Source organism: Podarcis raffonei, chromosome 9, assembly GCF_027172205.1.
Source record: "Podarcis raffonei isolate rPodRaf1 chromosome 9, rPodRaf1.pri, whole genome shotgun sequence".
NCBI classification, from domain to species: Eukaryota; Metazoa; Chordata; class Lepidosauria; order Squamata; family Lacertidae; genus Podarcis; species Podarcis raffonei.
In genome coordinates this window covers 27,660,676-27,687,292 of record NC_070610.1, presented here as the reverse complement: position 1 = coordinate 27,687,292, position 26,617 = coordinate 27,660,676, and the positions used below count along the sequence as shown (strand labels likewise).

General features: G+C 43.5%; 2 protein-coding genes and 1 long non-coding RNA gene across 8 annotated transcripts in view; 2 read left to right on the top strand and 1 right to left on the bottom strand.

Annotated features, from left to right (window-relative positions):
• FRG1 (FSHD region gene 1) overlaps positions 1–557 on the top strand; it is a 10,462-nt gene extending 9,905 nt beyond the window's left edge. Inside the window, exon 9 of the mRNA XM_053404440.1 lies at positions 415–557. Within this exon, the coding sequence (XP_053260415.1) occupies positions 415–451 (37 nt within the window). The 3' untranslated portion in view covers positions 452–557. The remainder of the gene's footprint in view (positions 1–414) is intronic.
• LOC128421527 (uncharacterized) lies at positions 68–4,857 on the bottom strand. The gene is made up of 2 exons (XR_008332336.1): positions 4,660–4,857; positions 68–277 (listed from the first exon to the last, which is right to left on the bottom strand). It is a non-coding gene; the product is annotated as an uncharacterized LOC128421527 (long non-coding RNA).
• SPATA18 (spermatogenesis associated 18) lies at positions 3,710–26,617 on the top strand. Of its 6 annotated transcripts, none has more exons than XM_053404431.1 (13): positions 3,710–3,814; positions 4,357–4,449; positions 7,098–7,203; positions 7,342–7,442; positions 8,437–8,555; positions 10,760–10,855; positions 13,408–13,542; positions 14,762–14,999; positions 16,283–16,441; positions 17,243–17,418; positions 19,686–19,809; positions 21,881–21,979; positions 25,071–25,242. In XM_053404431.1, exons 2-13 carry the CDS (start codon positions 4,363–4,365, stop codon positions 25,155–25,157), a joined length of 1,527 nt encoding a protein of 508 aa, XP_053260406.1. In that variant the 5' UTR covers positions 3,710–3,814; positions 4,357–4,362; the 3' UTR covers positions 25,158–25,242. The 6 variants fall into 6 exon arrangements, with proteins under 6 accessions (XP_053260406.1, XP_053260407.1, XP_053260409.1 ...); XM_053404432.1 differs by lacking the exon at positions 3,710–3,814 and adding an exon at positions 26,428–26,617 and having other exon boundaries at positions 4,013–4,449; positions 25,071–25,116; XM_053404436.1 differs by lacking the exons at positions 3,710–3,814; positions 21,881–21,979 and adding an exon at positions 26,428–26,617 and having other exon boundaries at positions 4,016–4,449; positions 25,071–25,116.

Sequence of the window (26,617 nt, the reverse complement as noted above, 5' to 3'; positions counted from 1 at the left end):
ATGGCGTTATTGGACTTAAGGTGACTGTTAACAGAGCTGTTTAGCACTGTAGAAAGAATGTGCTTCAGTCTTTGATTAACTTTAATCATGCTTTCCATCAGTTTACATGGCAAAGAGATGGTAAGCTAACTGGACTGTAGCTTTGTATAAATTCTGTGCGAAGGTGTGAGTTGGCCACATCCACTTTTGGCATCACGTACTGATGGCATGCAGCCCCTGGAGAATTGGCCAAGGGGGAATATGGCCCTTGAGCCAAAATAAATTTGTCACTCCTGCCCTAAATAGAAATTAATAATGAACCACCTCTGGCTTTTAAAAGTGTGCCAGTACTAATTCTACTTTATTGACAGTTGTATTACTTAGATGTACCAATCATTTTACCTTGCCTTTCCCCTACCCCACTTTGTCTTGCAGGAGATCAAAATTGAAAGCTGACAGATACTGCAAATAGTCAGAACAGAAGCTGGTCTTCCGTATATTTTCACTTCCTTTATTCAGTGTGTTAATTCTTTTCTTTTTAATAAAACTTTTGCTGTTGTTGTTAAAGTAGATTTTAATTACACTGACTTTGTCTCTTCTTTTGGAAGGAAAGTGTTCATGTTAAAATGGAGAATAGAGCATGCTTTTATATGGTGCCATATTGTCAGCGGGCTAGGGACAAAGGTGAGAGCTGTTTCCTAGTTCTGCTGGATCTCTCAGCGGCCTTTGACACCATCGACCATAACATCCTTCTGGACCGTCTAGAGGGACTGGGAGCTGGGGGCACTGTCATGCAGTGGTTCCTCTCCTTCCTCCTGGGCCGTGTCCAGAAAGTGGTGTTGGGGGATGAGTGTTCAGACCCCTGGGCCCTCACTTGTGGGGTGCCTCAGGGTTCTGTCCTTTCCCCCATGTTTTTTAATATCTATATGAAGTCGCTGGGAGAGATCATCAGGGGGTTTGGGCTGGGTGTTCAGCAGTATGCAGATGACACCCAGCTCTACCTCTGTTTTAAAGCAGAACCATTGAAGGCGGTGAATGTCCTGAGTGAGTGCCTGGAGGCAGTTGGAGGAAGGATGGCGGCTAACAGATTGAGGGTGAATCCTGACAAGACAGAAGTACTGTTTTGGGGGGGCGGGGCGGGCGGGTGTGGGGGACTCCCTGGTCCTGAATGGGGTAACTGCCTCTGAAGGACCAGGTGCGCAGCCTGGGAGTCATTTTGGACTCACAGCTGTCCATGGAGGCGCAGGTTAATTCTGTGTCCAGGGCAGCTGTCTACCAGCTCTATCTGGTACGCAGGCTGAGACCCTACATGCCCACGGACTGTCTTGCCAGAGTGGTGCATGCTCTAGTTATCTCCCGCTTGGACTACTGCAATGCACTCTACATGGGGCTACCTTTGAAGGTGACCCGGAAACTGCAATTAATCCACAATGTGGCAGCTAGACTGGTGACTGGGAGTGGCTGCCGGGACCACATAACACCGGTCCTGAGAGATCTGCATTGGCTCCCAGTACATTTCCGAGCACAGTTCAAAGTGTTGGTGCTGACCTTTAAAGCCCTAAACGGCCTCAGTCCTGCATACCTGAAGGAGCATCTCCACCCCCATCGTTCAGCCCGGACACTGAGATCCAGCGCCGAGGGCCTTCTGACAGTTCCCTCATTGCGAGAAGTGAGGTTACAGGGAACCAGACAGAGGGCCTTCTCAGTAGTGGCGCCTGCCCTGTGGAACGCCCTCCCATCAGATGTGAAGGAAATAAACAACTATCCAATTTTTAAAAGACATATGAAGGCAGCCCTGTTTAGGGAAGTTTTTAATATTTAATGCTATATTGTTTTTAACATTCGATTGCCCAGAGTGGCTGGGGAAACTCAGCCAGATGGGTGGGATATAAATAAATTATTATTATTATTATTATTATTATTATTATTATTATTATTATTACATGCAAATCTTTACTCAGAAGTTGGGAGTGACGTCACACATTTTGGACCCGTGCAAGTAACCTACAATCAACAAAAAATTACATTGGGTGGAACATGTGAAATAAACAAGTAAAAGACACATTTTCCCCTCAATATGAAATTCTTTCTTACAAATTGTAGTGGCCAAAGCTGAGAGTGGGAGTCTGGCATTCAAACTCCCCCCCCCCCAAAAAAAAATGTGTTCTAAAACCCTTTAAGGAAATATCGGGGAGGGGTGTTTTCACAAAAGACATTTGTCATGCACGTGAAGGGAAATTTATGGCAGTGTGGGGGAATGTATGAATACTTGTCTATAACAGGTTTTACTCAGAAATCAATATATCTCGTATTGCCTTGTGCCTAATGCATCTGTTGGCTCAATACTGTATATTTAAAATAAATACAGTATTTATCTGAAGATCAAGTGGGCACATACTGCATTGTGCCACCAGAGGGCCCCATTCTCTTTAGACTGAGTCAGTCAACAGGGGGAAAGGTGGGAAAAGCTGGTATATAATACACTGCTGAAACTGGCTGCTGGAAGTTGCATCATTTTTTAAAAAAACTCCATGTCTTTGAAACTCCCTGAAAATGGAAAACCAGCATAGCAGAGCTAAGAAACTTCTGCCTGTTGGTGGAAGCTTTCTGTTTGTGGAGAAGGTTTTTAAATCAGCATTCAGAAGAGCTTACACACATAACACAAGCACAAAGTCTAAAGTGGGGCAGCCCCCCTGTCACTTAAAGTTCTCTCTTTAGATAGAAGTCCCCTTCGAGACTGAAACTTAGCAGTGTTGTGTAACTGGTTACACAAAGTTCCACCACCCCTCCACAAGTTGTGCAAAAGTCTCTTTATTCTGCCAAACCAGTTTCAAACGAACGTTTAAAACCAAGATGTGTTTCTTGAACAGTAGCGCATTGTGGCACATGGCAAAGTATTTGTGGCGTCAAGGAAATCCAATCTTCCAAGTCAGCCACATGGAAAGCCTTATTATTCCATTTCACGGGAAGCAAGGGGGTAAGGATTTGGATTGGGGAAAGGCTTAAACCCACCCCACCCCAACCCACCCCCAAAAATTGAGCATGCAGACCTACCCAGAGTTGCATTTTGCTAGTGAAGTGACTGGCTTTTGTGTTTAAAAGTTAGCATATTCCTACGGTTGACACTGAATTATTTCATGAGTATACCACGCGAACTAACTGTGCTCTACTTTCCCGTCTCAGTTGAGGTTCAGCAGCAAAACCATGCTTTGCCTCTTCTGAATGTAACCGCAAGCTATATTTTGCTGCTAAATCTGATGTGGGAGGTGAAATGGAGAGTGCAGAAAATGAAGGAGCGCATAAGCAACTGGGTTTGGTTCATTTAGTGCCTAAATGTGATCTAGCATTAGTTTTGAACTACTCCATGTGCGACCCATCGCGGGAGGGAGGGCAAATCGGCTACCAGCTCTGCACTGACGACCTGCTTCCTTGCATGCATGGAGATTCCCAAGAGACGGGACAGTCCCTGGAGGGAGGGGTCGTGGGCGTGGTCTTTTTCACAGGGGCGGAGTTATATTGGTCCTTTAAATGTCCATTACGCAAAGCCATAGCTGTCAACGTTTCCCTTTTTTAAGGGAAATTCCCTTATTCCGAATAGGATTCCTCGCAAGAAAAGGGAAAAGTTGACAGCTATGCGCAAAGCCCTCGTGGGATTGATTTCTTCCCCCATTATTATTTTTTTAAAAATTGCATCTCCGGTCAGCGTAATAAAGGCCGTTTTGTGGCCTCGCTGTGCCTCACACGCGAGTTGCACGCTTGGCGAGAGGTGGCCGGCAAGCTAGGGAGAGAAGAGGCGGCCGCAGAGACGAAGACCATGTGGGGGATCTCCTGATGCGTAAGGAAACCCCCCTCGAACTTGAGCCATTTGATTTAGCGGAGGGAGACACACACAAACACGCGCGCTCCTTCTGCTAGGATTTCCCCTCTTGGCTTCCACCAGAGACCCAGCGGGATCGTTTCCCTCGGCTCCTCGAGTTCAGACCCGGAGGACCGGGAGGGCAGGGCCGAGGAGGGAGGTGGGGTTCTCGGCGTTGCTACAACCAAAAGGCTCCCTTCGCGCAGCCGCCGCGTCCCTGGCACCCGAGCAAAGCAAACGTCAGTTTGTTTAACAATCGCCGAGTATAAAATGCTCCAATCATAGAGGAGACTCGCGGAGGGGGGAAATAAGGCTGAGGTCAGCGCAAAGCCAACAAGCAGCAGCGGATCTCCCTTCGCCGATCTTCCCACCTTTGATACTCTAGGGCAGCTAAAAAGAAAAGTAAAATACCCGGGAAGCAGGCACATCGATGCTAGCTGTTTTGTAGGAAGGGAAGCCTCTTTCCCCAAAGCTTTTAGATCCATCCTCCATTCACCCCTGATCTCTCTCACCTTTGAAAGGGAGCCATGGCTGATAGCCTGAGAAGACTGATCAACAACGAGACCTGCAGGATTTTACAGGAGAAGTTGGAGAACTGGTATAAAGATTATCACGTGAGTATGCGCGAACGCGTGTTTTGGAAATCGGCGCTCTGACTAATAACGATGGGGAGGCAGCTAGATGCATTTGCGATGTTGTCCCCTTTGAATCTGTACCAGGCAAAATATTAACTCATCTTCCCACCCACCCACCCGACCCTTGCTAAAACCGGAGCTGGCGAGGTGGAAACTGCAGGAAACGGCGAGATCGTTTCAGAAACTAACCTTAACTACAATGATATGAACATCTTTAGGAAAGATGGAGACGCTTAGCATTGCAACCAAGCGCAGCTTTGTGAGTTTGAGCTTGTTGCGCGGAGAGGTCGCTTTATGGCGGGAGATTAGGGCTGAGCTGGCGGTGTGTTGGAAACCTCCAGCCATTTCCCGGGAAAGTAGTAACTAAGGACGCCGATTTTCAGCGCCAAGCAGACACTGTTGTGGTTGCCATGGTTATAGAACGCCACGATACTCTGCCCGGGAAACGTAGTAAGAACAGCAATGATTTGCAGCGAGGGATTGCTCAAGTCTCTTTCCCTCCTCCTCTACTGAGCTGTGATTGAGTCTTTTGATTCGGTTACAGCTAACCACAGCTCCCCCTCACCCGAACATGTTATTTTCCCTTTATACATTTAACACCCTTAACTGTTTGTTTTAAGATTGGAACTACGGTACTTCTCTACATTTAATTTTTAATCCTCCTATTACCTCCAAGCAGCTCAGGCCAGCGTAAATGGCGATTTCCATTTTATCCTGACAACAGCCCTGTGAGATAGGTCAAACTGAGGAACAGCAACTTCCCATGGTCACCCAGTGGATTTAATAGCTGAGATTTGAACCCTGATCTTCCCAGGCGAAAGCTGGAACTAAATGATAATGGTACACATGCAGCTGTTGCCAAAATACGCAGCCCAGTACTGGTTCTCCCTGTAACTTCAACTTAACCTGACATCACCATGGTGCATTTCCGTGCTTTCTCACCAGTAGAAACCAATTAATAGCACCTTCCAGCCTACATTCCTCTACTGGCTCTCTCTCCTCCAACTTCTGTGTCCACATTTGTGTTCCAGAGTAGTGGCTTTTGGACGCATGATGTGTCCAGCACAGTGTTTGACTTTATATGAGTTGGATCTTACAGGAGTTTCGGGGATGGTTTGCCTATGCATGTATGCCACCTGATTACCATGGCTGGCTGACAGCAGAATGTGTGAACTGGTTCAAGTGAAAAAGCATTGTGCTATATGATATATTTCAATTCTGTTTCTGGTGATGTACCCATGGCAGTCTGTTTACACATGCAAATTATCACCTGATGCTGTAAGTCATGAAGGAACTAGCATGTGTGTTCGAATAATGCCTGGCATAAGATCATATGCTTTCCAAAAGCTATCTATAAATGCAAAATGTGGCACCTGGTAAGATCTTCAACCAAAACACAAACATGCCTGGCAGTAGGACTTTTTATATTGTACTGCACGGTAGTTAGAAAAATTAAATGTAAGCATATAATAACTGAAAAATAAAATTTGAACTATGAACAGCTTCCTCTGCTAATGATCTGTGTGGCATATTAAGTGTACATTCAGACCAGTTTTTTCCCCTTCCACTGTGGTCACTTCAAACCGTAACCCCTGAGCTGTGGTGGCTAATGCTATTATTCCTTGAGTTCTCATGCAAGATGTGGTAGTTCAGTAAAGGAGTCAAAAACCATCCCATGATTTGTCTGGACAGAAGTGCGTTTAGATTTTCTTTCCCCCAAAAAATTATTGGCTGCAACAGACAGCTCTGAACTTGATTTTTATTCTTGAGAGAAGTCACACTAGAAGTAAAGCGAGCATGAATGTCCACATGTTAGGCATGGACATTTGCAGGGGCAAAGCACGTTGGTATAGATCTGTAGGCACATAGCAAAGGTGCTAAGAATTCTCTGTTACAGAAAAAGGTTTGTGTGCTGTCCTGAGTGCCACATCCAGATCTAAACCAATGTGATCTTCACTGTGATTGACAATCAAACAGGAACAGTACGTAGAAATACTGGGGGTGTGGTGGGGAGCATAGCTGTCAACTTTTCCCTTTCTTAAGGGGAATTCCCTTATTCCAAATAGGATTCCTTACAAGAAAATGAGAAAGTTGACAGCTATGGTGGGGAGTGACAACCCATCTGTGTGCAGAGTCAAAGATGGCTTTGAATTCCATTTTAGAAGTACAAGCCGTGTGTCACTAGTTTCTTTCTTGATTCTGTGGTTGGAGATCTCTAGATCATGGAATTACAGTTCCCAGGGTAATACTGTTCAGCTGGTATTGTAGATATGCCCCATATCATTTCCTTAGTAAAGCAATGGGCTAAAGAATATTGCAGCTTGCTAGGAATTACTCTTAGGATTCCAGTGATAGACTGTGGCCACAGATATGATACATTCTGGAGGTAACTTCTTTGTTCTAATTGATATACATACCTAAGCTCTTTACTTTCTGTTGTGGGATTTAATATTCCATGACATTTTGGCCTCTGATCCATTGGTTAGTTTGCAATATTATTATATTGTTGGTCACAGGGAATGCGATGCATTATAGCTTTTATTGAACTTAGTTCCATTGGTGGAAGGAATAATGAAGGTGCAATATATTGGCAGAATTGGAGTAACCAAAGTAATTCTAATTTTCAGATTAACTCATGTGATCAGAATCTGACCCGATGCTGTGAAATCATGGAACTGAACTCCATGATTCAGGGGCAACTCTTCACAATCCTGAATAAAACAAGCCAAGAAGGTGAGGTTGTTCCAAGCTCTGCATGTATGGTTTATGTGCATATATTTATTACAGGTGATGGTTAGCTTGTGCCCAGATATTTAAAAAAATTTTATCAACATTTATTGCCCTTCCTTTCTCTTTCGCTCATTGACCCAGGTGGACATTATGCCGGTGTGGATACAATAAAGTCTCGTCTGTTGCCATGGCTGGGCACTTGTTTTTCTAGCCACACTTGTGGGAGCTCTTCTCACTTGCAGGTACAATAAACTTGTAATTTCCCCCTTTTTTTCTAGAATGGGTAAACCATAAGATAGAAAGGCTTTGATTCCAGTCTTGCGCTTATGTCTTTCTTTCCTTGAGAAGAGATGCAGACAGGGGCTGAGTTGATGTTCATGCTTCAAATGGAGGATTATGTTTTAGAGATATACTGTATATCCAGATTTATTGTGATAAATGCCACATTCAAGGCAGATATGACGTTGTGTTACAATAGGTTGGATGCAGAGATGCACCCATAGGAAGGTGGAAGGTGACTTTCCTGTAATATCTTATTGTTACATTTCTAATCTATAGCTGCTTTGTGGAAGTCTTCCATAGTTGAGAACAGTGGCTGTTTTATATTTTTGTATAATTGAAATATTAGCCTAATAATAATAATATTTATATCCCACTCCTCTGGCTGGGTTTCCCCAGCCACTCTGGGCAGCTCCCAAAAGAATAAAAAAGTGATAAAATATCAAACATTAAAAACTTCCCTAAACAGGGCTGCCTTCAGATGTCTTCTAAAAGTCAGATAGTTGCTGATTTCCTTGACATTTGATGGGAGGCGTTCCACAGGCGGGTGCCACTACCGAGAAGGCCCTCTGCCTGGTTCCCTGCAACCTCACTTCTTGCAGTGAGGGAACCGCCAGAAGGCCCTCGGAGCTGGACCTCAGGGTACGGGTAGAATGATGGGGGTGGAGATCAGGCATGCTTCGGAGGTGAAATTTCTTATTGGTGAAGGGCTTGTCTCCACATTCAAGTAGACTTTGCTGTGTAACAAACATTGTTGATAGAAGCTAATTTCTCCCGAGGCTTGTGTTTCCTTTTACTGAATAAAATGCAAGCATTTTATTTAAAATCAGTTTAAGATATATGGATATCACAATATTTCTCAAACATTATCAGAACTCCCTGCCGCCCGCCCCCCCTCCGCCCCCGGACATACATTCATTTCTAGCTTTTACACACTGTATTTCTACTTCACTGTAGGAATCACGTGAAAAAGACAGATGGATGAAGGAATTGGCCTGCACCCGGGACCAAGAAATACATCAGCTGGAGAAAGAGCTGAACAGCACTCGTTTACAGCTCAGTTTTGTACAACAAGAGTAGGACAATTAACTATTTTCATACATTTTTCGTGCACTAAGGTGTCGAACTATAAGGATAAGTAGAACTGCAGTTTTGTGGCTGTAGTGAAAGCCTTTTAAGCCACCACATGGTGGTGAAAAGCTGCTATAATAATAATAATAATAATAATAATAATAATAATAATAATAATAATAATAATTATTATTAATAAATCCACAATGACATTTCCAACCCACCTTTTCCTAACTGGACTTTGTTAATTGCATCTTTATCTAAGTACAGTAGTACCTTGGTTCACGAACGCCTTGCGACTTGAACGTTTTGGCTCCCAAACGCCGCAAACCCGGACGTGAGCGTTCCGGTTTGCGGACATTCTTTGAAACCCAAATATCCGACAGGGGTTCCGCAGCTTCCAATTGGCTGCAGTAGCTTTCTGCAGCCAATCAGAAGCCACACCTTGGTTTCTGAACATTTTGGAAGTTGAACGGACTTCCAGAACGGATTCCATTCGACTTCCGAGGTACTACTGTAATAGCTGTGATGATCCCACAGATGTAGAATAGAAGCATGCCTGTAAACTGCTTATGTGGGTGGACCACATGAACTTATAAAGCATACTGGACCCCCCAACAGTTCACATTTATAGGATAATTCAACCGGTCCAGTCCCCTTCTGTCAATGCAGCTCAGAAGGTTGTTTCTGGGTCCAGGATACAGGTTGGTGCCAAGTGGACAAGTTCCTGTTTTTGGTGCAGAAGTTTCCCAGATGAAAGGGTACTTCTTTATTTAATGTACTTCCGGTTACAAGCTACAATGTTGACTCAAGAGCTTGAATAGTATTGTGTGAGCATGCCCTAGATCAAAAGACATACGACCAAGTCTTTTATTTCATAATATACCAGCAATGTGCTCTTTGGTGACATTTTAGCTAATCTCAGGTGAATAAAGCAATATATCTGTTAAACGTTATCTATAGCATTCTTTTTTAAAAGCTGAATGGAATTTGCTTCTTTCACAACGCTGGAAATGAGTCCCCTAAAGCTTATTTTCACTGTTGCAGCCAGTCAGTTGCTGAAAGTTCATCTATATAGACAGCTTTTCAGTTCAATCTATTGACACACGTTCAGAATGAACTTCAATGTAGGGAGTGAAATTGCAGTTGCTTTTAGATGTGTATTCTGTTTCTTGATAGTGTGACGTGTTCAGATCAATTACTTCAACAACCTTTGTTGTATCTCTGTCCTTTCACTTTTGTTCTAATAATCATGCACGGTGTGTTTTTTTTCTAAGAAAAAGGTTTAGGGGTACTCTTGTTTTCCTACTCATATTGAAATACTACCCCTCCATGAGGTCAAACTTAGATTCACAAAATGTTTAGGGGTATGCGCCCCCCTGCGTCCCCCTTGTGGGGGGGAAACACTGATCACAAACAAAACAACAGCAGTGGTTTATCATAGCTGTGTGAAAGAATTGGTTCCCTTTCTCTGTACAGCCTGTGTATGAAAGAAGACATGAGGAATTGATACAGAGTTAATCAATTGAATTGGGATTTGAGGAGGGAGTGTGTATGATTGCTTGTGGGGGGGGGGCAGCGGAATGAATAAGCAGTGTTGGTCGATGGTGTTTGCCAATCTGTGAGAAGAATGGGCACAGATTTAAGGATCAGTTCATATGCTAGTGTGGATCCAGAGCCTATGCTTTGTATAGATGGTCAAATGTTCACTTTCCAGCCATCTCCAGTTATAGGATCTCGGGGATCAAACATGGAAGAGACCACTCCTGGAGTCAATGGGCCAATGGTTTAAGACAGGTTCAAATGCTGGTTTTTGAGAGAAGTGACCTGAAATACATGCTTGCAACTGGTGTACAAATACTGGCCTATAAAGTAGGCCTATAAAGGATTTGGCTTTCGCAGTTTATGTTTGGCTGTCCCCATCTGTCTATGCCATTCATAAATGCTTGTATATATTTAGAACTTTGAAATAATAGAGTACTAGGCATAAAAAATTGCCCTGAGTTTGGAACTGGTGTTTGTTGATGTTTACTGCTGCAGTTGTTATAGCTGATGTGCTTATGTGTTGACGGACTGGCTCTGCAGTGTACTTGTTTTTCCAAATGCAAATACCCTTCTAAGATTTTATTTCCTGTTTTGTTGAATGTGTTAGCAGAATTTGTGCCATTTGTATTAAAGGCATATCTCTGGGTGTTGATTTCTCTTGCAGTTTAGCAGAAGCCCAGGTGGCTCTTGAAGACACAAAGGCCAAATCCGCCACCACTCTTTTGGCAGCAGAGGATGAAATTGTTCAGCTAAAAGCAGAGTAAGGAAAACACGGTGGCTGGCAAAGTTGGTTTTGGATTATCTTTGTGTGGTTGGTCATATTGGTTACATTTGTAACCTCACAGTGCTGTGAAATGAACGTGGCTTGTTGTTGCATCTGAACAAGGAATAAGCCACAGTTTATTTAAACAAGCCGGCTTTGTAACCCAAGATTTGAAGCTGGCTTGTTTTGAAACTTACTGTAGTTAGCAATAAACAGCAACCCTGTGTTTGGATGAAGCAATAAGCCAAATTCAATGGAAATTGGAGAGGGGGGGAAGGCTTCCAAATTCTTCCTCCTGGCTGTGCAGGAGAGAGACCATCTGAACCCAGGGCTCGCTCAGGCTTGTTGCGACTTGTGCATGTTGTGCTAAATCATGGTTTAGTGGGATGTACAAACACAGCCATTGTGTAATGTTGATTCCCTTTGCCCCAATTTCTGTTGTTCTAGGCCAGGGTTTCCCAAACTTTGGTCTCCAGCTGCTTTTGGACATCATCCCTAGCTAGCAGGACCAGTGGTAAGGGGTGGTGGGAATTGTAGTCCAAAAACAGCTGAAGACCTCAGTTTGCTCTAGGCAAATGCTGATGAATCTTCCTCCCAGTACCAATCTCTGAAAAGAAGAGCTTTGGTTATAATGTGAGCAAAATATATTCATGTGTGGCTGGCTATTTTTAGTTGGTAAGGGGGCTAACTTGTTGCCCTCTGGAAATCATTGAACCCCAACTTCCATCAGCCCTGGCCTGATTGGCCAGTTGTCAGGGATTATGGGACATATAGTACAACAACATTTGGAGGGCCACAAGTTAGCCACGTGTGGTTTACAATATATGTTGACACTGCAACTTGCAATTTGTTGAGCTGCCATAGTTTTTTCCCATTGAATATCGGCCATAACTTCTCAGTGCAAATCTGCATTTCTCTGAATTCTTCTTAAACTATTTCATGGGTGGTGTAGATGTGCCCCCATGGTCTTTAAGCACATCAAGCATTTATGTATAGTTTCCTCTGGTTTTCAGCATATCTTTGCCTGGCAAATTGCAGCTTAGGCACATCTTTTATATTTGCAGTAATCTGAGTGTGTAGAGAAAACTCAAGTCTATGATGCATTTTGTTTCTGTTCTTCTTGAAGCATGAGTGTGCCCATCTAAGAAATCGGAGGCAGTTTGAGGTCAGATGCATGACTCTTTGGTTGTGGTGCCAATGTGCGTAGGAAATCAATTAGCCATGCCTTGTGTACTGAATGGTTTGGGTCTTGTTACTCCTCAAATCCAAATGAAAGTCTGTCCAAGTTACTTTCATTGATGATCTTAAATTAGCTTATCTAACCTATGTCGCTAGATTCTTCCTGACAAACACACAACACTGTTCTTGTGATTTAGGTGAGCCTGTTTTTCTATAATTATAACTTGTTGAAAATGCTGCCTGTTCTCTAATATCAGTCTTCAGAGTTGGTTTCCCCCTTTACAAGGGAGACATCAAGTGTAGAATAATTGAATGATAGATCATGTGATATAAATGTATTACATTTGTACATATGCAGCACATGTTTTTGCCATACACCAACTACACAAAATTTATAACTTTGTGTTTTGATATTTTAGTGTGTGTGTGTTTGAAAGCTGTCTCTTGCTAAAGGATTATTTATTTACTTAATTTTTTTTAGGCCTGCCCTTCATAAATATATTGCCATAAAAAGTTAAAAATACAATATCATAAAATAAGATCGCACAAGCTCAGATTATTGGTGATCACCCAGTGCCCCCGCTGCACCCAGACAACAGTCCCACTTGTTCACAGCCTCTCCTGACTCAGATGTTATGGAGAAGTAGAGCTGTGTGTCATCGGCATGTTGATGACACTTTGTCTTAGAATTAGTGCATACAGTGGCTTCACATAGGTGTTAAGCAGCATTGGGGGAAAGGTTATTCCTTGTGAGACACCACAGCACAAAGATCATGGAGCTGAAACACGGTCTTCCAGTGCTACTATCTGAGTATGACTTTCTAGGTAAGAATGGAACAGTTGTAAAACAGTGCCCTAAATACCCATCACCCAGAGCTGGTCCAGAAGGATGCCATGGTCTCTGGTATCAAACCCCAAAGAGAGATTGAGAACCAGAAGGAGGCAGGATGAGGAGGTTCTTGGCTTGTAACATAGATACCCTAAGCAACTATACTCCATAATTACATACCTAAACCTATTTTTGTGGCATTACAGCTTGAAAAGAGATTTGAGAAATTTCACACTAAGCAACTATACTGCATAATTACATACCTAAACCTATTTTTGTGGCATTACAACTTGAAAAGAGATTTGAGAAATTTCGCATTGCTTTTGGTGGGCAAAAATGGTTGGTTTATATCTAAAATGTACATACGACGAACGTCATTTTGCATTCCCCTTGCTGCATAGTGATCACTCTGAAATTCTTCCTGGTTTTATAAGCTCTTTCAAATAGATTACTTAGTATATTTTAAAAGCAGGATATTGATTGCTGTAGAAACACCTCTTTTGATCGGAATTATTTGTGTGTGTGTGTGTGTGTGCTAAAGGCTGAAGGCTTCTCGGGTAAAAGAAGAGTGTGCTTTGAAAAATCTGGACCGGATGAGTGATTATGAGCAGCAGCTTCAAACACTGAAGGATGAGATTGCCATCCTTGGTGCTCAAAAATCTCTTCTCCAAAACAGGTAAGGGTTTTCATCTGATTTAAGTAGCCACTAAAACCAACAGAGTAGTACCCAACAGAGGGACGCGGGTGGCGCTGTGGGTAAAACCTCAGTGCCTAGGGCTTGCCGATCGCATGGTCGGCGGTTCGAATCCCTGCGGCGGGGTGAGCTCCCGTCTTTCGGTCCCAGCTCCTGCCCACCTAGCAGTTTGAAAGCACCCCTAAGTGCAAGTAGATAAATAGGTACCGCTTTATAGCGGGAAGGTAAATGGCCTTTCCATGTGCTGCGCTGGTGCCGGCTCGCCAGAGCAGCTTCGTCACGCTGGCCACGTGACCCGGAAGTGTCTCTGGACAGCGCTGGCCCCCGGCCTCTTAAGTGAGATGGGTGCACAACCCTAGAGTCGGATACGACTGGCCTGTACAGGCAGGGGTACCTTTACCTTTACTAAAACCAACAGAGTAGTACCATTTGCACAAGGAGATGAACTTCCCTCCCTCTCCTCATGCACCTTCTGTGCACCTTCTAAATCTGTTTTTGGGGTTTTCCCCAGCCCTCCAGAGCAGATTTGGGGAGGACATGGGCCCCTTGGGGAGAGAAGGAAGAAGACAAGTTCCATTGTGTGAAAAGAACTGCTTTGTTGTCTATCGTCCTATTATGGTTTGGCTCCAGAGATACTATGCTTCAAGTTATCTAAGGGGGACTTTAGATATCTCAACTCTATTGATGAAACTGGAAAAAGCAGTGGATTATTTCATGATGATGGAATCAGTTTACACAGTGCTTTATAGAGTAATGTAAGCAAAGAAAAATACAGGTCTCTCTCCAGACATAACAACAATCATCTTTAATGAATAAACTGGTTTTGAAAGTTCTCTTTCTTTAAATTCTGCTTCTTGAGAGAATAGTCTAAACCAGAGATGAAGAACCTATGGCCCTCTAGTTATTGCTGGGCTACAGCTTCCATTATCCCTGACCATAGGCCATGCTTTCTGGGGCTGGTGGGAGAGGCCCACAGGTTCCTTACCCTTGGTCTAGAACAGCCTTTCTCAACCTGTGGGTCCCCAGATGTTGTTGAACTACAACTCCCATCACCCCTAGCTAGCAAGGCCAGAGCTCAGGGATGATGGGAGCTGTAGTCCAACAACATCTGGGGACCCACAGGTTGAAAACTGCTGGTCTAGAACATACATTTGTAAGGATAAAGATCTTCCATTAATGCGATTTTTAAATTTTGTTACAGACTTGCACTAAGCCGATCTCCTTCCCCGAGATCTATCCGAAGCAGATCACCTAGTCCGCTTCCCAAGCGAAGTTCCTCACCCGGACGAGCGAGACTTACAAACGCCTCCCGACATGCTCGCCTTGTGGAACGCTTCAGTGATATTTATGCTCAGGAGCGCTTGGATGCTCAAAGCCTCCTGAGAAGTTATGTCGACGATCTGGAGATGGTTCAGAGAATAATCTATACTGCAGTTGTGGTAGGAAGTGTAACACTTTCAGAATCACTCACATAACCTAGCGGTAGACAAACCTTATTCTTACATCAGCTGGAGTCAACAACAATCAGTTGGCAATCCTAAACGCACTTACCTGGGAGTGAGCTCTGTTTAACTCGCTGCGGTCTGAGCAGACATATACAGGGTTGCACTGTCAGTTCATTAGCTTCTCTTTCCTTGCTGCAGTTTCTGGCGCCTGGTCTCACTGCTGAAATGGAAAGTTAGTGTAAACCTCTAATATGGCAAGCAGTCTCATTTTAAAAACTTGTACTGGTGTAGAGGAGCTTAGGACTGAATGGGATCACATTTGAAGATAAAGCAGAGTGGAATTGTGGCTCAAGGCTGGTAGAATGCTTGCACGTACACTCTTACAAACTGGATTTAAAAGGCTTTCTTTATAGCCATATCAGAGAGATTGATCAACCAACTCTGGGTTTTCAGAGGGGAAGCAGACCCAACTCACTTTGTGACTGTCTGGGTTTTTTTGTTATTTATTTAAGAACCCAACAGTCACATGGATGGCAAATTCTATCCAAATATGATTCTGTCTGGTGCTGGTTTTGATTATAGGTGTTTTTGATCTGCTGTTTATGCCTTGTCTTGGAATATTGCTGAATTGCCTCTTTTGTACAAGTTTCTTTCATCTTTTTTATATATTTCATCTCCTTACCTGACCATGTTCAGTCTTTCTTTCTTTCTTTCTTTCTTTCTTTCTTTCTTTCTTTCTTCTTTGAAGTGGTAGAATACTTTCTTAGTTTTGCTATAGATTTAATTTTTTTTTAAGACCCCTGGAGCAGAAGTGATGATAAGTTGCCATCACAGAAAGATATGGTGGCATAACTTTTTGTGTTGCAAGGACTCAAAGGCTATTATTGGATGTCCAGATTCAAGCTGGAGCTGGAGCTGGAGCAGGGTTACTACATAAGACAAATTATCGCATTGAGGAGCACTTACTCTACCTGTGAAGTTAGGATTCAGAAAATTTACCGTATTAGCCCGAATATAAACCTCACCTTTTTTTCCAAATTCCAACTGTGAAAAGTTAAAATGTGGCTTATATTCACAACCTTACACCACCAGCAAGCAGCGCAGCTCCCCCTGCCCCCGGGAAGCAGCCCAGGTTTTGTCTTTTTTTCCCTTTTGAACCCCCTTCAATTTTAAAGGTGCAGCTTATTTGCGGGTGCAGCTTATATTCGGGCCAATACGGCAAATGGCCTCTGTTTTCTTGGGCTTTTTGATGTAACTAACTATTTTATCATTTGCAGGAGTCTTTCCGTGCCGCAAAGATGGCCTTCAGACAGTTCAAAATGCGTGTTCGAAAAACCCTGTCCCTAAGTTACTCAGGGCCTGAATCGCTTGAAGACATGGTCATGGACTACATTGTTCGCCAGGAGGATCTGTATGATGTTCAAGCCAGTGTCTGCGTAAGTCTGTGAGAACATTCCATCCCTTTGCCCATGATATGACTATTTTCCACCTTCCCATTTCGACTCTCTAGCACCCTATCTGCAGTTCTAGCAATTCTAAAATATAGATGCGCTTTTACTCTCTCAAGATTGAATGTATTGCCCTCGGCTGTACTTGAGGCACTATTCCAACAGATTCCACATGAAAAATGCTTATGTCCCTGTGGAGATGGCAGTACCAAATCGGTGGCGCATGTCCTTCTGGCTTGCACTCTTTATAAAGACTAGAGGAATGAGGTTATCACCTCTTTTATTTTCCATTCTGGGTCACCCAGCCACTGCCACAGTGTCCTTTCTCTTGGCAGATCAAGGTGAGCAGATGACAGCAAAGGTTGCAAGGTTTTTAGCTGGAGCAATCAGTATAAGATCCACTATTTGACTATTGATTCAAAACCCTAAAATGTATCTTAGATAATTGACTTTTTATTTCTATTCTTTGTATATCGTATTGTTGTTTTATTGCTATGGCCAATGGCTGATGCAAATAAAGATTCATTCATTCATTCATTCAAAACCTTGTATCCTACCAATGCTCTGCTTAGGTTAATGAAACTTGAGAAATGTGTAGATGATACCTTCCTGCCACCCTGCTCCCAAGAAACCACCAGTGAACACCATGTACATATGACAACTTGCATGAGTAGGGCAATTGACACTTTGGATATATTAATTGTATTCTCTCTCGCTTACAAAAAATTCCATAAGTTCAGTTTTGTGCATTATCTAGAAAATGAACCGTTTCTGTCCCTTTCCTTTCAGGAGGTCATTCGTGCAATGAATATCAACCCTAAGATTTCCTTCCCACCAGAAACCGATTTTATCATGATTAGCGGCTTAATACGTGAGATGTGTCGCGTCGCCTTTTCAATGCAGACTTTGGATCCTCCACTTGACATTTCTTTTGGTACAGATGGAGAACTTTTCAGCGAGTACAAGTGAGTGGAATGAAAGTATGCGGTCTTGTGTTTCCAGTGGGGGAAATAAAGTGGGCCAAAGTCATGGCAGCGCATAAGGATAGAAGAAGAGCCTGCTGGATCAGCCCAGTGGCCCATCGACTTGCATATCCTGTTCTCACAGTGGCCAGCCACAATGCCTATGGGAAACCCCCAAACAGGATTCGAGCATAGGAACAACCTTTCCCCTCTTGTGGTTTCCAAAAGCATATTTTTATTTTTATTTAAGTTTTTTATTTATACAACAAGAAAAAAAGAAAAAAACACAAATACCAAATTACACACAAATTACAAAAAAATAACCATAGACACATAATTTTCTTAGCAAACAATAAAACATCTATTGGTCTTGACACTAAAGACCCAACCTCCCATCTATTCCATATTTCAAATTCTTATTACTTTTTGCCAATACACACTTTTAACATAATTTAACTTATTCTCAATAAATCTAATTTCTTATATCTACTTTGCAATTAATACTGAAGTTCCTCGAATGCTGCAACAGAATTTAAATTACTATATTTATTTTTCAGATAATCTTTGAAAACCCATTTTGAAACAAATTCCTGTCCAAAAGCATATTCAAAAGCATTACTGCCTTCAATCATATGTCTGTTCTGTTTGCACATGCTGAATTAGAGCTAATTTTAATAATAATAATAATAATAATAATAATAATAATAATAATAATTTATTATTTATATTCCACCCATCCAGTTGGGTTTCCCTAGCCACTCTGGGCGGCTTACAGCATATATAAAAACATAGTAAAACATCAGACATTAAAAACTTCCCACGACAGGGCTGTCTTCAGGTGTCTTCTAAAAGTTGTGCAGCTCTTTATCTCCTTGACATCTGAAGGGAAGGCGGTCCACAGGGAGGGCACCACTACTAAGAAGGCCATTTGCCTGGTTATTGTGAATGTTATTTAATACAGTCATACCTTGGAAGTCAAACAGCTTAGTTCCTGAACATTTTGGCTCCTGAACGTTGCAAACCCAGAAGTGAGTGTTCCTGTTTACGAACTATTTTTGGAAGTCAAATATCCAACGGAGCTTCCTGCAGCCAATCAGAAGCCGTGCTTTGGTTTCCAAATGCTTTGGAAGTCAAACGGACTTCCAGAATGGATTCTGTTTGACTTCCAAGGTACGGCTGTAGTTATAATAAGTAATTAGAAACTTGGCAAGGTGCATTCTATTGTTAGTCACTTTGTACACATATGATCAGAAGTGGCCTGTGCCACATTGTGTACGTACATTGCCGCTCAGGACCACAATGCCCCAAGGACCACCTCTCTCCATACAAACTGACCCAGAGCCTGTGATCATCATCTGAGGGCCTTTTTCATGTGTCTCCTCTGCAAGAGGTCTGGAGGGTGGCAACATGAGAATGGGACAGGCCTTTTCTGCAGTGGCTCCCTGTTTGTGGAATGTCAGCTCTTTTCTGTGAACCGCCCTGAGACCTCCAGGTATAGGGCAGTATATAAATTCAATAAATAGTAATAATAAAATTACATATCCTTAGGTACCAGGCAAAAAATGTTTCTTTATAACCAGGCCTTTCGCTGATTTAACATTCTGTGGCCAATAATAATAATAATAATAATAATAATAATAATTAATTTATTATTTATACCCCGCCCATCTGGCTGGGCCTCCCCAGCCACTCTGGGCGGCTTCCATAAAAACCAAAAATACAGTAAAATATCACACGTTAAAAACTTCCCTGAACAGGGCTGCCTTAAGATGTCTTCTGAATGTCAGGTAGTTGTTTATCGCTTTGACATCTGGTGGGAGAGCGTTCCACAGGGCGGGCGCCACTACCGAGAAGGCCCTCTGCCTGGTTCCCTGTAGCTTTGCTTCTCGCAATGAGGGAACTGCCAGAAGGCCCTCGGCGCTGGACCTCAGCGTCCGGGCAGAATGATAGGGGTGGAGACGCTCCTTCAGGTATACTGGACCGAGGCCGTTTAGGGCTTTAAAGGTCAGAACCAACACTTTGAATTGTGCTCGGAAACATACTGGGAGCCAATGTAGGTCTTTCAAGACTGGTGTTATATGTGTTTGTGGGAGGGGGTGTTATTGTTTTAGTTTTATTGTGTATTCACCTGATTTTTAAAAAAGTTAATTGGGATAGCTCCATGTGCCCTTGTTCTGAATTACCGGAAAGAAGATGGAATAAAGTAACTGCAAGAGGAGCATGTGGACTGCTAACTCTGTTGTAAGCTAAACCTCTTTGCACCTCACCAGATATCGTCGCAGCTACGACTCTGAATTTACAGCTCCCTTGGTGGCCTATCATGTATGGCCTGCTCTTATGGAAGAAGATACTGTCCTGGTGAAAGGAGAGGCAGTCACAAGAAGAGGCGCTGTGGTAAGTATTCTTCATTACTCTGGTTAAGATGTAAACTCATAGACTTGGATCCTAAGTTGCTTCCCAGTATCGAGGCGTGATTACTGCCAACTCCTCTTCCCTCTGCAGGCCCCTGCGACATATCCCAAGCCATTCCCAAAGGCCCCTGACCTCCAGGAGTAGATTTGGGGCAGGGCACAGGGCTCTGCAGAGGGGAGAAGGAGGCTGAAAAATCCCTGCTCTGTGAACATGAGCTTTGCTTTATTTACAGAAGCAAAGTTTGGGTCCAGGTCATAGATTCCATCCCAGAAATGCCTGAATGAAGCAATTCACAAACTGGCTGGTATTCTGGAGCACCAGCTCCTTCCCATGAGTAGTATTCTTGCCCCTATGCGACACCCTTCTGTGTGGTGGACAGAAGGGCAAATCCATGAGCAGAGATCTGTTTCTGTTTGCTAATCTGTCCCACCGATTGGCTGATTTATGTTGGAGATGTCTTTATTTATTTAAGGCATTTGAGGCATTTATATACCACCTAGTTACAGTCGTACCTTGGAAGTCGAACAGAATCCATTCCAGAAGTCCATTTGACTTTCAAAGCATTCGGAAACCAAAGCGCGGCTTCTGATTGGCTGCAGGAAGCTCCTTCAGCCTATCGGAAGCTCCGTTGGACGTTCGGGTTCCAAAGAATGTTCGCAAACTGGAACACTCACTTCCGGGTTTGCGGTATTCGGGAGCCAAAATGTCCGAGTACCAAGGCGTTCGGGATCCAAGGTATGACTATATTTGCATTTCTAAAAGGTAAGGGTAAAGGGACCCCTGACCATTAGGTTCAGTCATGACCGACTCTGGAGTTGCAGCGCTCATCTCGCTTTATTGGCCAAGGGAGCCGCCGTACAGCTTCCGGGTCATGTGGCCAGCATGACTAAGCCACTTCTGGCGAACCAGAGCAGCGCACAGAATCGCCGATTACCTTCCCGCCGGAGCAGTACCTATTTATCTACTTGCGCTTTCACATGCTTTCGAACTGCTAGGTTGGCAGGAGCAGGGACCGAGCAACGGGAGCTCACCCCTTCACAGGGATTCAAACTGCCGACCTTCTGATCGGCAAGTCCTAGGCTCTGTGGTTTAACCCACCACGCCACCCGCGGCCCTTCATTTGCATTTCTAGTTGTGTACATAAAAAACATCCACAGAAAGCAAGGAGGGGGCCTGATTGATGTCAGTTGGGATAGAGTTCCACAGGCTTGGAGCCTCTACACCAAACACTTTGTTTCTAGTAGTTACAAGCCATGCATCTAAGCTGTGGGGGAGCATCAGCAGAGCTTCCCTCAAAGATCTGAGTGATTGGGCTGGGATATAAGGTAGTCTCTAAGATATCCTGCAACTTGTAAGTTAATACAAGAACCGTGAACCTTACCCAGTAACATATGGGCAACCTATCGCCCTCCAGCTGTTAATTGAACTCCCAGCTCCCATCAACCCAGCATGCTGTGGATTACACCAACAGTGCTTTAGATTGTGACACTGACATTGATATGTTTCTTATTAGTCAGTCCTTTTCATGACTGAGCTGAGAATATGCTTGGAGCAGTTATCAAGAAGTTGTCCCTTCCACCAATGTAGGCTCTTATACTGCTTTGCACAACCTGTAGTTCCAGTGGCGTTTCCAGAAGGAGCTGAGATTTCAAAGGGGCTTGTGTATGGGAGAATATAATAATAATAATTTATTTATACCACACCCATCTGGCTGGGTTTCCCCAGCCTCTCTGGGCAGCTCCCAACAAAATATTAAAAATACAATAAAGCATCAAACATTAAAAACTTCCCTAAACAGGGCTGCCTTCAGATGTCTTCTAAAAGTCAGATAGTTGTTTATTTCCTTGACATCTGAGGGGAGGACATTCCACAGGGCGGGTGCCACTACCGAGAAGGCCCTCTGCCCGTACATGAGGCCTTAACTGGGAAGCACGTTAGAGTCATGCGAATCCAGCCTTTTCTTTCGGAGAGCAACCTTCCTCTCACATAATGTAACCGCAGTGACTGCTGCTTGCTTAATATACCTTTTCTCATATTCTATATTTTGTTTCAGTGGTCTCAAAGGGGTAGAAGCAGAAGCCGCAGCCGAAGCCGCAGCCGCAGCTGTAGCTTGAGGCCCCTCTCTCCTAGTGCAGGCCACTCCCGACATTTGGTAAAGTAGAATAGCCTGATCAACGTAATAAGATAAAAACAAAGCCAGTGGTAAATGAGAGGTATTGCAGAAAGGGAAGGGGATGGGGGGGCGCTTATGCCCCTTTGTAATTGGAGCATTGAATGATGAGGGCAGGATCAACATGGTAAAAGCTTGGGGATTTACTTGTGAAGGAGGGAAGTATAGACAGATGTGTTTACCAATCTATACAGGATGGGCACAAGCCTATCCCTTAACATCTGTCTGTGAATGCATGAGAATGTCTTTTTGGACTCAGTGGTGACTCAGTTTCGGGTATATTTGGAAGAAACTAGACCAATTTCAATCCAATTTCAGGCATGGTCATAGTACCAAATCTGCCTTGTTTATTCTGGCTGATGACATGTCTCTGGAAAGAGAGAGGGGAGTACAGCCCTTCATGTTCTCCTTTATCTTTCTGTGGCTTTTGATATCATTGGCCCAGTATCCTTCTGCAGCACCTCTGGGATGTGTGGTTTGGGGGAGGCACTGTATTACAGTGGTCCCACTCCTTCTTTTTGGGGCTGTTTCCATAAATTAATTATGGGGGCCCCATTTTTTGCCATGGGAGTAGCCCTGTGGGGTTCCATCTTGATCCCCACATCATTTAACATCTGTTTGAAACAGATGGGGGTTGTCATCGTGAGTGAGGTTTCCTCAATATGTGAGTGATGCCCAGCTCTATCTCTCCATTCCACCTGAAATCAGGAAATGTGGTTCAGTTGCTAGACTGGTCCTTGGAGGCTTGCATGGGCTGGATGTGGGCCAATGAAACTGAATCCTGATAAGAAAGTTCTGAGTTCTTAGGTCCAAGGGATGGGGAGATTTCTTGTTCCAGGCAGGGTTTCACTCTTCTGGAAGAAGCAGATAACATAGCTTGGGATTCCTACTGGATTCAACATTGCACAGGTGTCCTCAGTGGTTAGGAGTGCTTATTTCCAACTATGGCTGGTTCACCAGCTATGGCCCTTTGGGATACAGATTAATTGGTCACTGTACTCCATGCTCTGGTAACCTCCAGACTGGATGTTTTAACAGAGCTGCAATAGTTACCTGTTTGTTTCCAGGCCCAATTCAAGCTGCTCTCATTAAGACTAAAATATCTGAAAGGCTGCCCCCTTTCCTACAGATCCTCTCAGGTGTTAGTTTGGAAGAGGGGGTCCTTTCAGTAGTTCTAACCCCAAAGGTTCAGGTGGTGGTGGCCTGGGTGAGGGCATTCTCTGTGGCAGCCCCTATGCTGTGGAATTCTCTCCCCACAGAAGGGTATCTGAAACCATCCTTGTATAGCTTTTGTCATATGCTGAAGATGCTGTGGTTTTTGGCCCATGAGAGAGATACTTTTAGGACCCACCCTATTCTTCTAGTTGCAAATTGTTTTAACTGATTTTAATATTGTGTTGTAATAGTGTTGTAACTTGTTCCGGGACTATATGGTCAAGGGTGGGTAAGAAAAGTAATAAAATAAATAAGTAAAAGATCAGCATTCGTGAATTAATCCATGAATAAAAACACTGGGTGTGCTCACTGCATGTGTTTAGACCTCACGGCCGTTTAGGCTAATGGATTTGCCATTCTGTAATTTACCATTGATGTTGTGCATACTATATGCACATATGAAATAGGGAGCCCTCTGCTCCTTCAAAAGCTTCTCAGCACTCTCTGAATTTAATTTTAACAGTATATGTATAAATAGCACACTGCTAAATCCTTGTGACTCAAGCACCGCTATTAACAGGCTGAATGTTCTTGTCTGTGGCGATGAAGGCACAATGTGAGGGAATAAAAAATGGATATTCTTCAGCAATGTTAATCTATGGTCTGGTTTAACCAGTCATATCCTGGATTAATAAACCAGAATATGTATGATCTCTGTGCACATGCCGACAACCTCTTTACCCCTCTGTTCCCACAAGTGGGGGAATTAACTGGGAAGCTGCAATTAGCCATCATTTTTTTCTTATGCGTGAACTGGGACCTATGGTTATTGACTTCCAAACAATGCAGAATCCACATACCATCTTCTTTAAATCATGGCTTCATATCCTGGTTTGTTTGGAAGCCATTATCCATAGTTCCTAATCTACACATAACAGGAAGTTATGCTTACCTTCCTGGGTTGTTTTCCTGCTTCAGTAAAGGGAGGAGCAAATGAGTTATATACAGGTTTGTGGAGCTTGTAGATATCCCATCTTCTTAAGTAATAAAGCCACATTAGCACGGAACCCAAAAGCAAACCAGTTAAGCAGGATTTAAGCTGATTTGTTGTTCCCCTTAATTTGTAAATTGGATTACCTCTCATTTTAAATAATGTTAACCTGGTCCATTTCTCGCACATATATAGGAGTTGTTATTTATTTAATCTGTGTTCCTCCCTCCGCTTTTTCCATGGCAGGCTTGGCAGGAGAGTGAGCACAGCTAAGCCTCTCTTCCCCACCCCCTTTGTCTCCTTTTGTGGGAAGGCAAGGAAAGCAGGAAAAACTAGCATGTTTACTTACCGTTCAGGCTTCCCCCATGAGTCCCACGCCTGAAGGCTGCTTCATGTACAGGAGCACCATTCTGGTTTTGGCCTGCAAGCTTGTACCATATAAGGGGAATATTGGTTGTTACACGTATCATAAAGTGAAGGAGAATTGCACAAGATTTTCAGTAAGTGGATGCCATTTTTGAGTCTTGCCCAATTCAAAAATGGCCTCCATGGAATGCTGGCCATGTGACAGTCAGGACAGCTCCTTTTCCAGTGGCACTAGGGTAGAGAGAGAGATCCTAGGTTGTTTGGGAAGATCATATGCTGTTCCTCCTTCCCATGTCGACATCGCTCCTCTTGCGAACTGGAGTAATGTTGATCTGGGAAAGAACTGCAGGATGTATAGAGATTTTCTCCTCTTTCAGTGTGACCAAGCAGGTCCCAGATTATCCTTCAAAACGTGGGAAGGAGTCACACTGCAGTATAAGAAAAGAGTCTAAGTTCCCCAGTGGTATTAGCTGTATTTAGCTTCTACAACATAATGCCTTTTTAGAATGAGTTGGGAGGAATAAGACTATGTTAATTTTTCCTGTTTTGTGTGTCTTTTAGCGATCCCGAAGCCGCAGCTCTTCCCCGTTAAGGAGCGGGAGCCCAAGTAAGTGGGCCTGTGCAGAACTTAGACGATCATGGCTTTGAAATGCTTGAGCAATCAAGTAAAGAGATAATGTAACAATCTGCAAGGTGTTCTTTTACATATATACATATATAAAAAAACCCAGAACACATTGGTCTTCATTTATGGGATTTTCATTTTTATTTTTTTTATGTTGTAGACAGACTTCTGGTCTTTGTTTATAGAATTATTTCATCCAAATTGTCCCAAACCATGACGCCTTCTTCATATTTGTTGTAATTATACAAAATCTTTGGTGGTATCTTTTAGAGCTGCCTTTCTGGAGACTAACGATCTCTCAAAGCTGCAATCCAGCACAGATCTAAACACAGAACTAAACAACACTTACTATAATATTTAATATAATTGGCTCGACCTGTAGGATAAAAGCCACTTCCATTGCCATTACTACTGCTGCTAGCCCTTTAATTGACCGCAGATTAACCCAAAGTGCTTGTGTTCATGCACACACATGTGTACCTAGATGTAGAGAAGAGCCAACTCCACATTCATAGGCCTGCTAAGGTTGGGTAACTTTCTCCACCCTGAAACAGTTTTTCTTTACTGTTTTCTGCCAGATTGACACCAATGGGGTGAAGGGAGAGGGAAATATGTATGCTTGGGGTCCAATCACACTCCATAGATGTGTTGGGGAAGCAAGGGAGCTTTTAATCCAGCAGATACAAGGCTCTCCCAACACAATCTGTTTGAGGTAAAGGGACCATGAGGTCCAGTCGCGACCGACTCTGGGGTTGCAGCGCTCATCTCGCTTTACTGGCCGAGGGAGCCGGCGTACAGCTTCTGGGTCATGTGGCCAACATGACTAAGCCGCTTCTGGCGAAACAGAGCAGTGCACGGAAACGCCATTTACCTTCCCGCTGTAGTGGTACTTATTTATCTACTTGCACTTTGGCATGCTTTCGAGCTGCTAGGTTGGCAGGAGCAGGGACCGAGCAACGGGAGCTCACCCCGTCGCGTCGCGGGGATTTGAACCGCCGACCTTCTGATCGGCAAGTCCTAGGCTCTGTTGTTTAACCCACAGTGCCACCTGCATCCCTGTTTGAGCCCCTACACTGCTGCTAATTGCTCTGTGCCTGCAGGGCTTTTTGTGTGTGCATCAGGATTTCTGGGGTGGACATGCGTGCCCTGTTGGCCGAGCTGTCACCCTCAAAGAGAGGGTGTTATTGGATCAACTTACACAAAGAATGTCTGGATTGCAGATACAGTCCTTCAATTGCAGAAGTTTACCCCCCCAAAAAGGTACATACTGAAATATGTATTTTTCTCCAATAGGAATTTAGGTTAACTGGATATGCTTTTTTGATTCTGTACATCTGGATCAATCTGCTTCTGTGGTGCCGCTTCCAGTTCCGAGAGTACCTCAAACCTCACTTAAAATAATGTGAACAGCAGCTTTGAATCACTCCAAAAGGGGAGTGAATGGGGATTGGTGATTATTAGTATGGGTGGTTTTGGTTTTTGT

Excerpts from the sequence above, each read along its gene's own strand:
- SPATA18 (XM_053404431.1), top strand. The coding sequence starts at position 4,363 with ATGGCTGATAGCCTGAGAAGACTGATCAACAACGAGACCTGCAGGATT. Across the intron at positions 17,419-19,685 it reads GAACTTTTCAGCGAGTACAA|ATATCGTCGCAGCTACGACT; the intron begins GTGAGTGGAATG and ends GCACCTCACCAG. Across the intron at positions 21,980-25,070 it reads CAGGCCACTCCCGACATTTG|CGATCCCGAAGCCGCAGCTC; the intron begins GTAAAGTAGAAT and ends TGTGTCTTTTAG.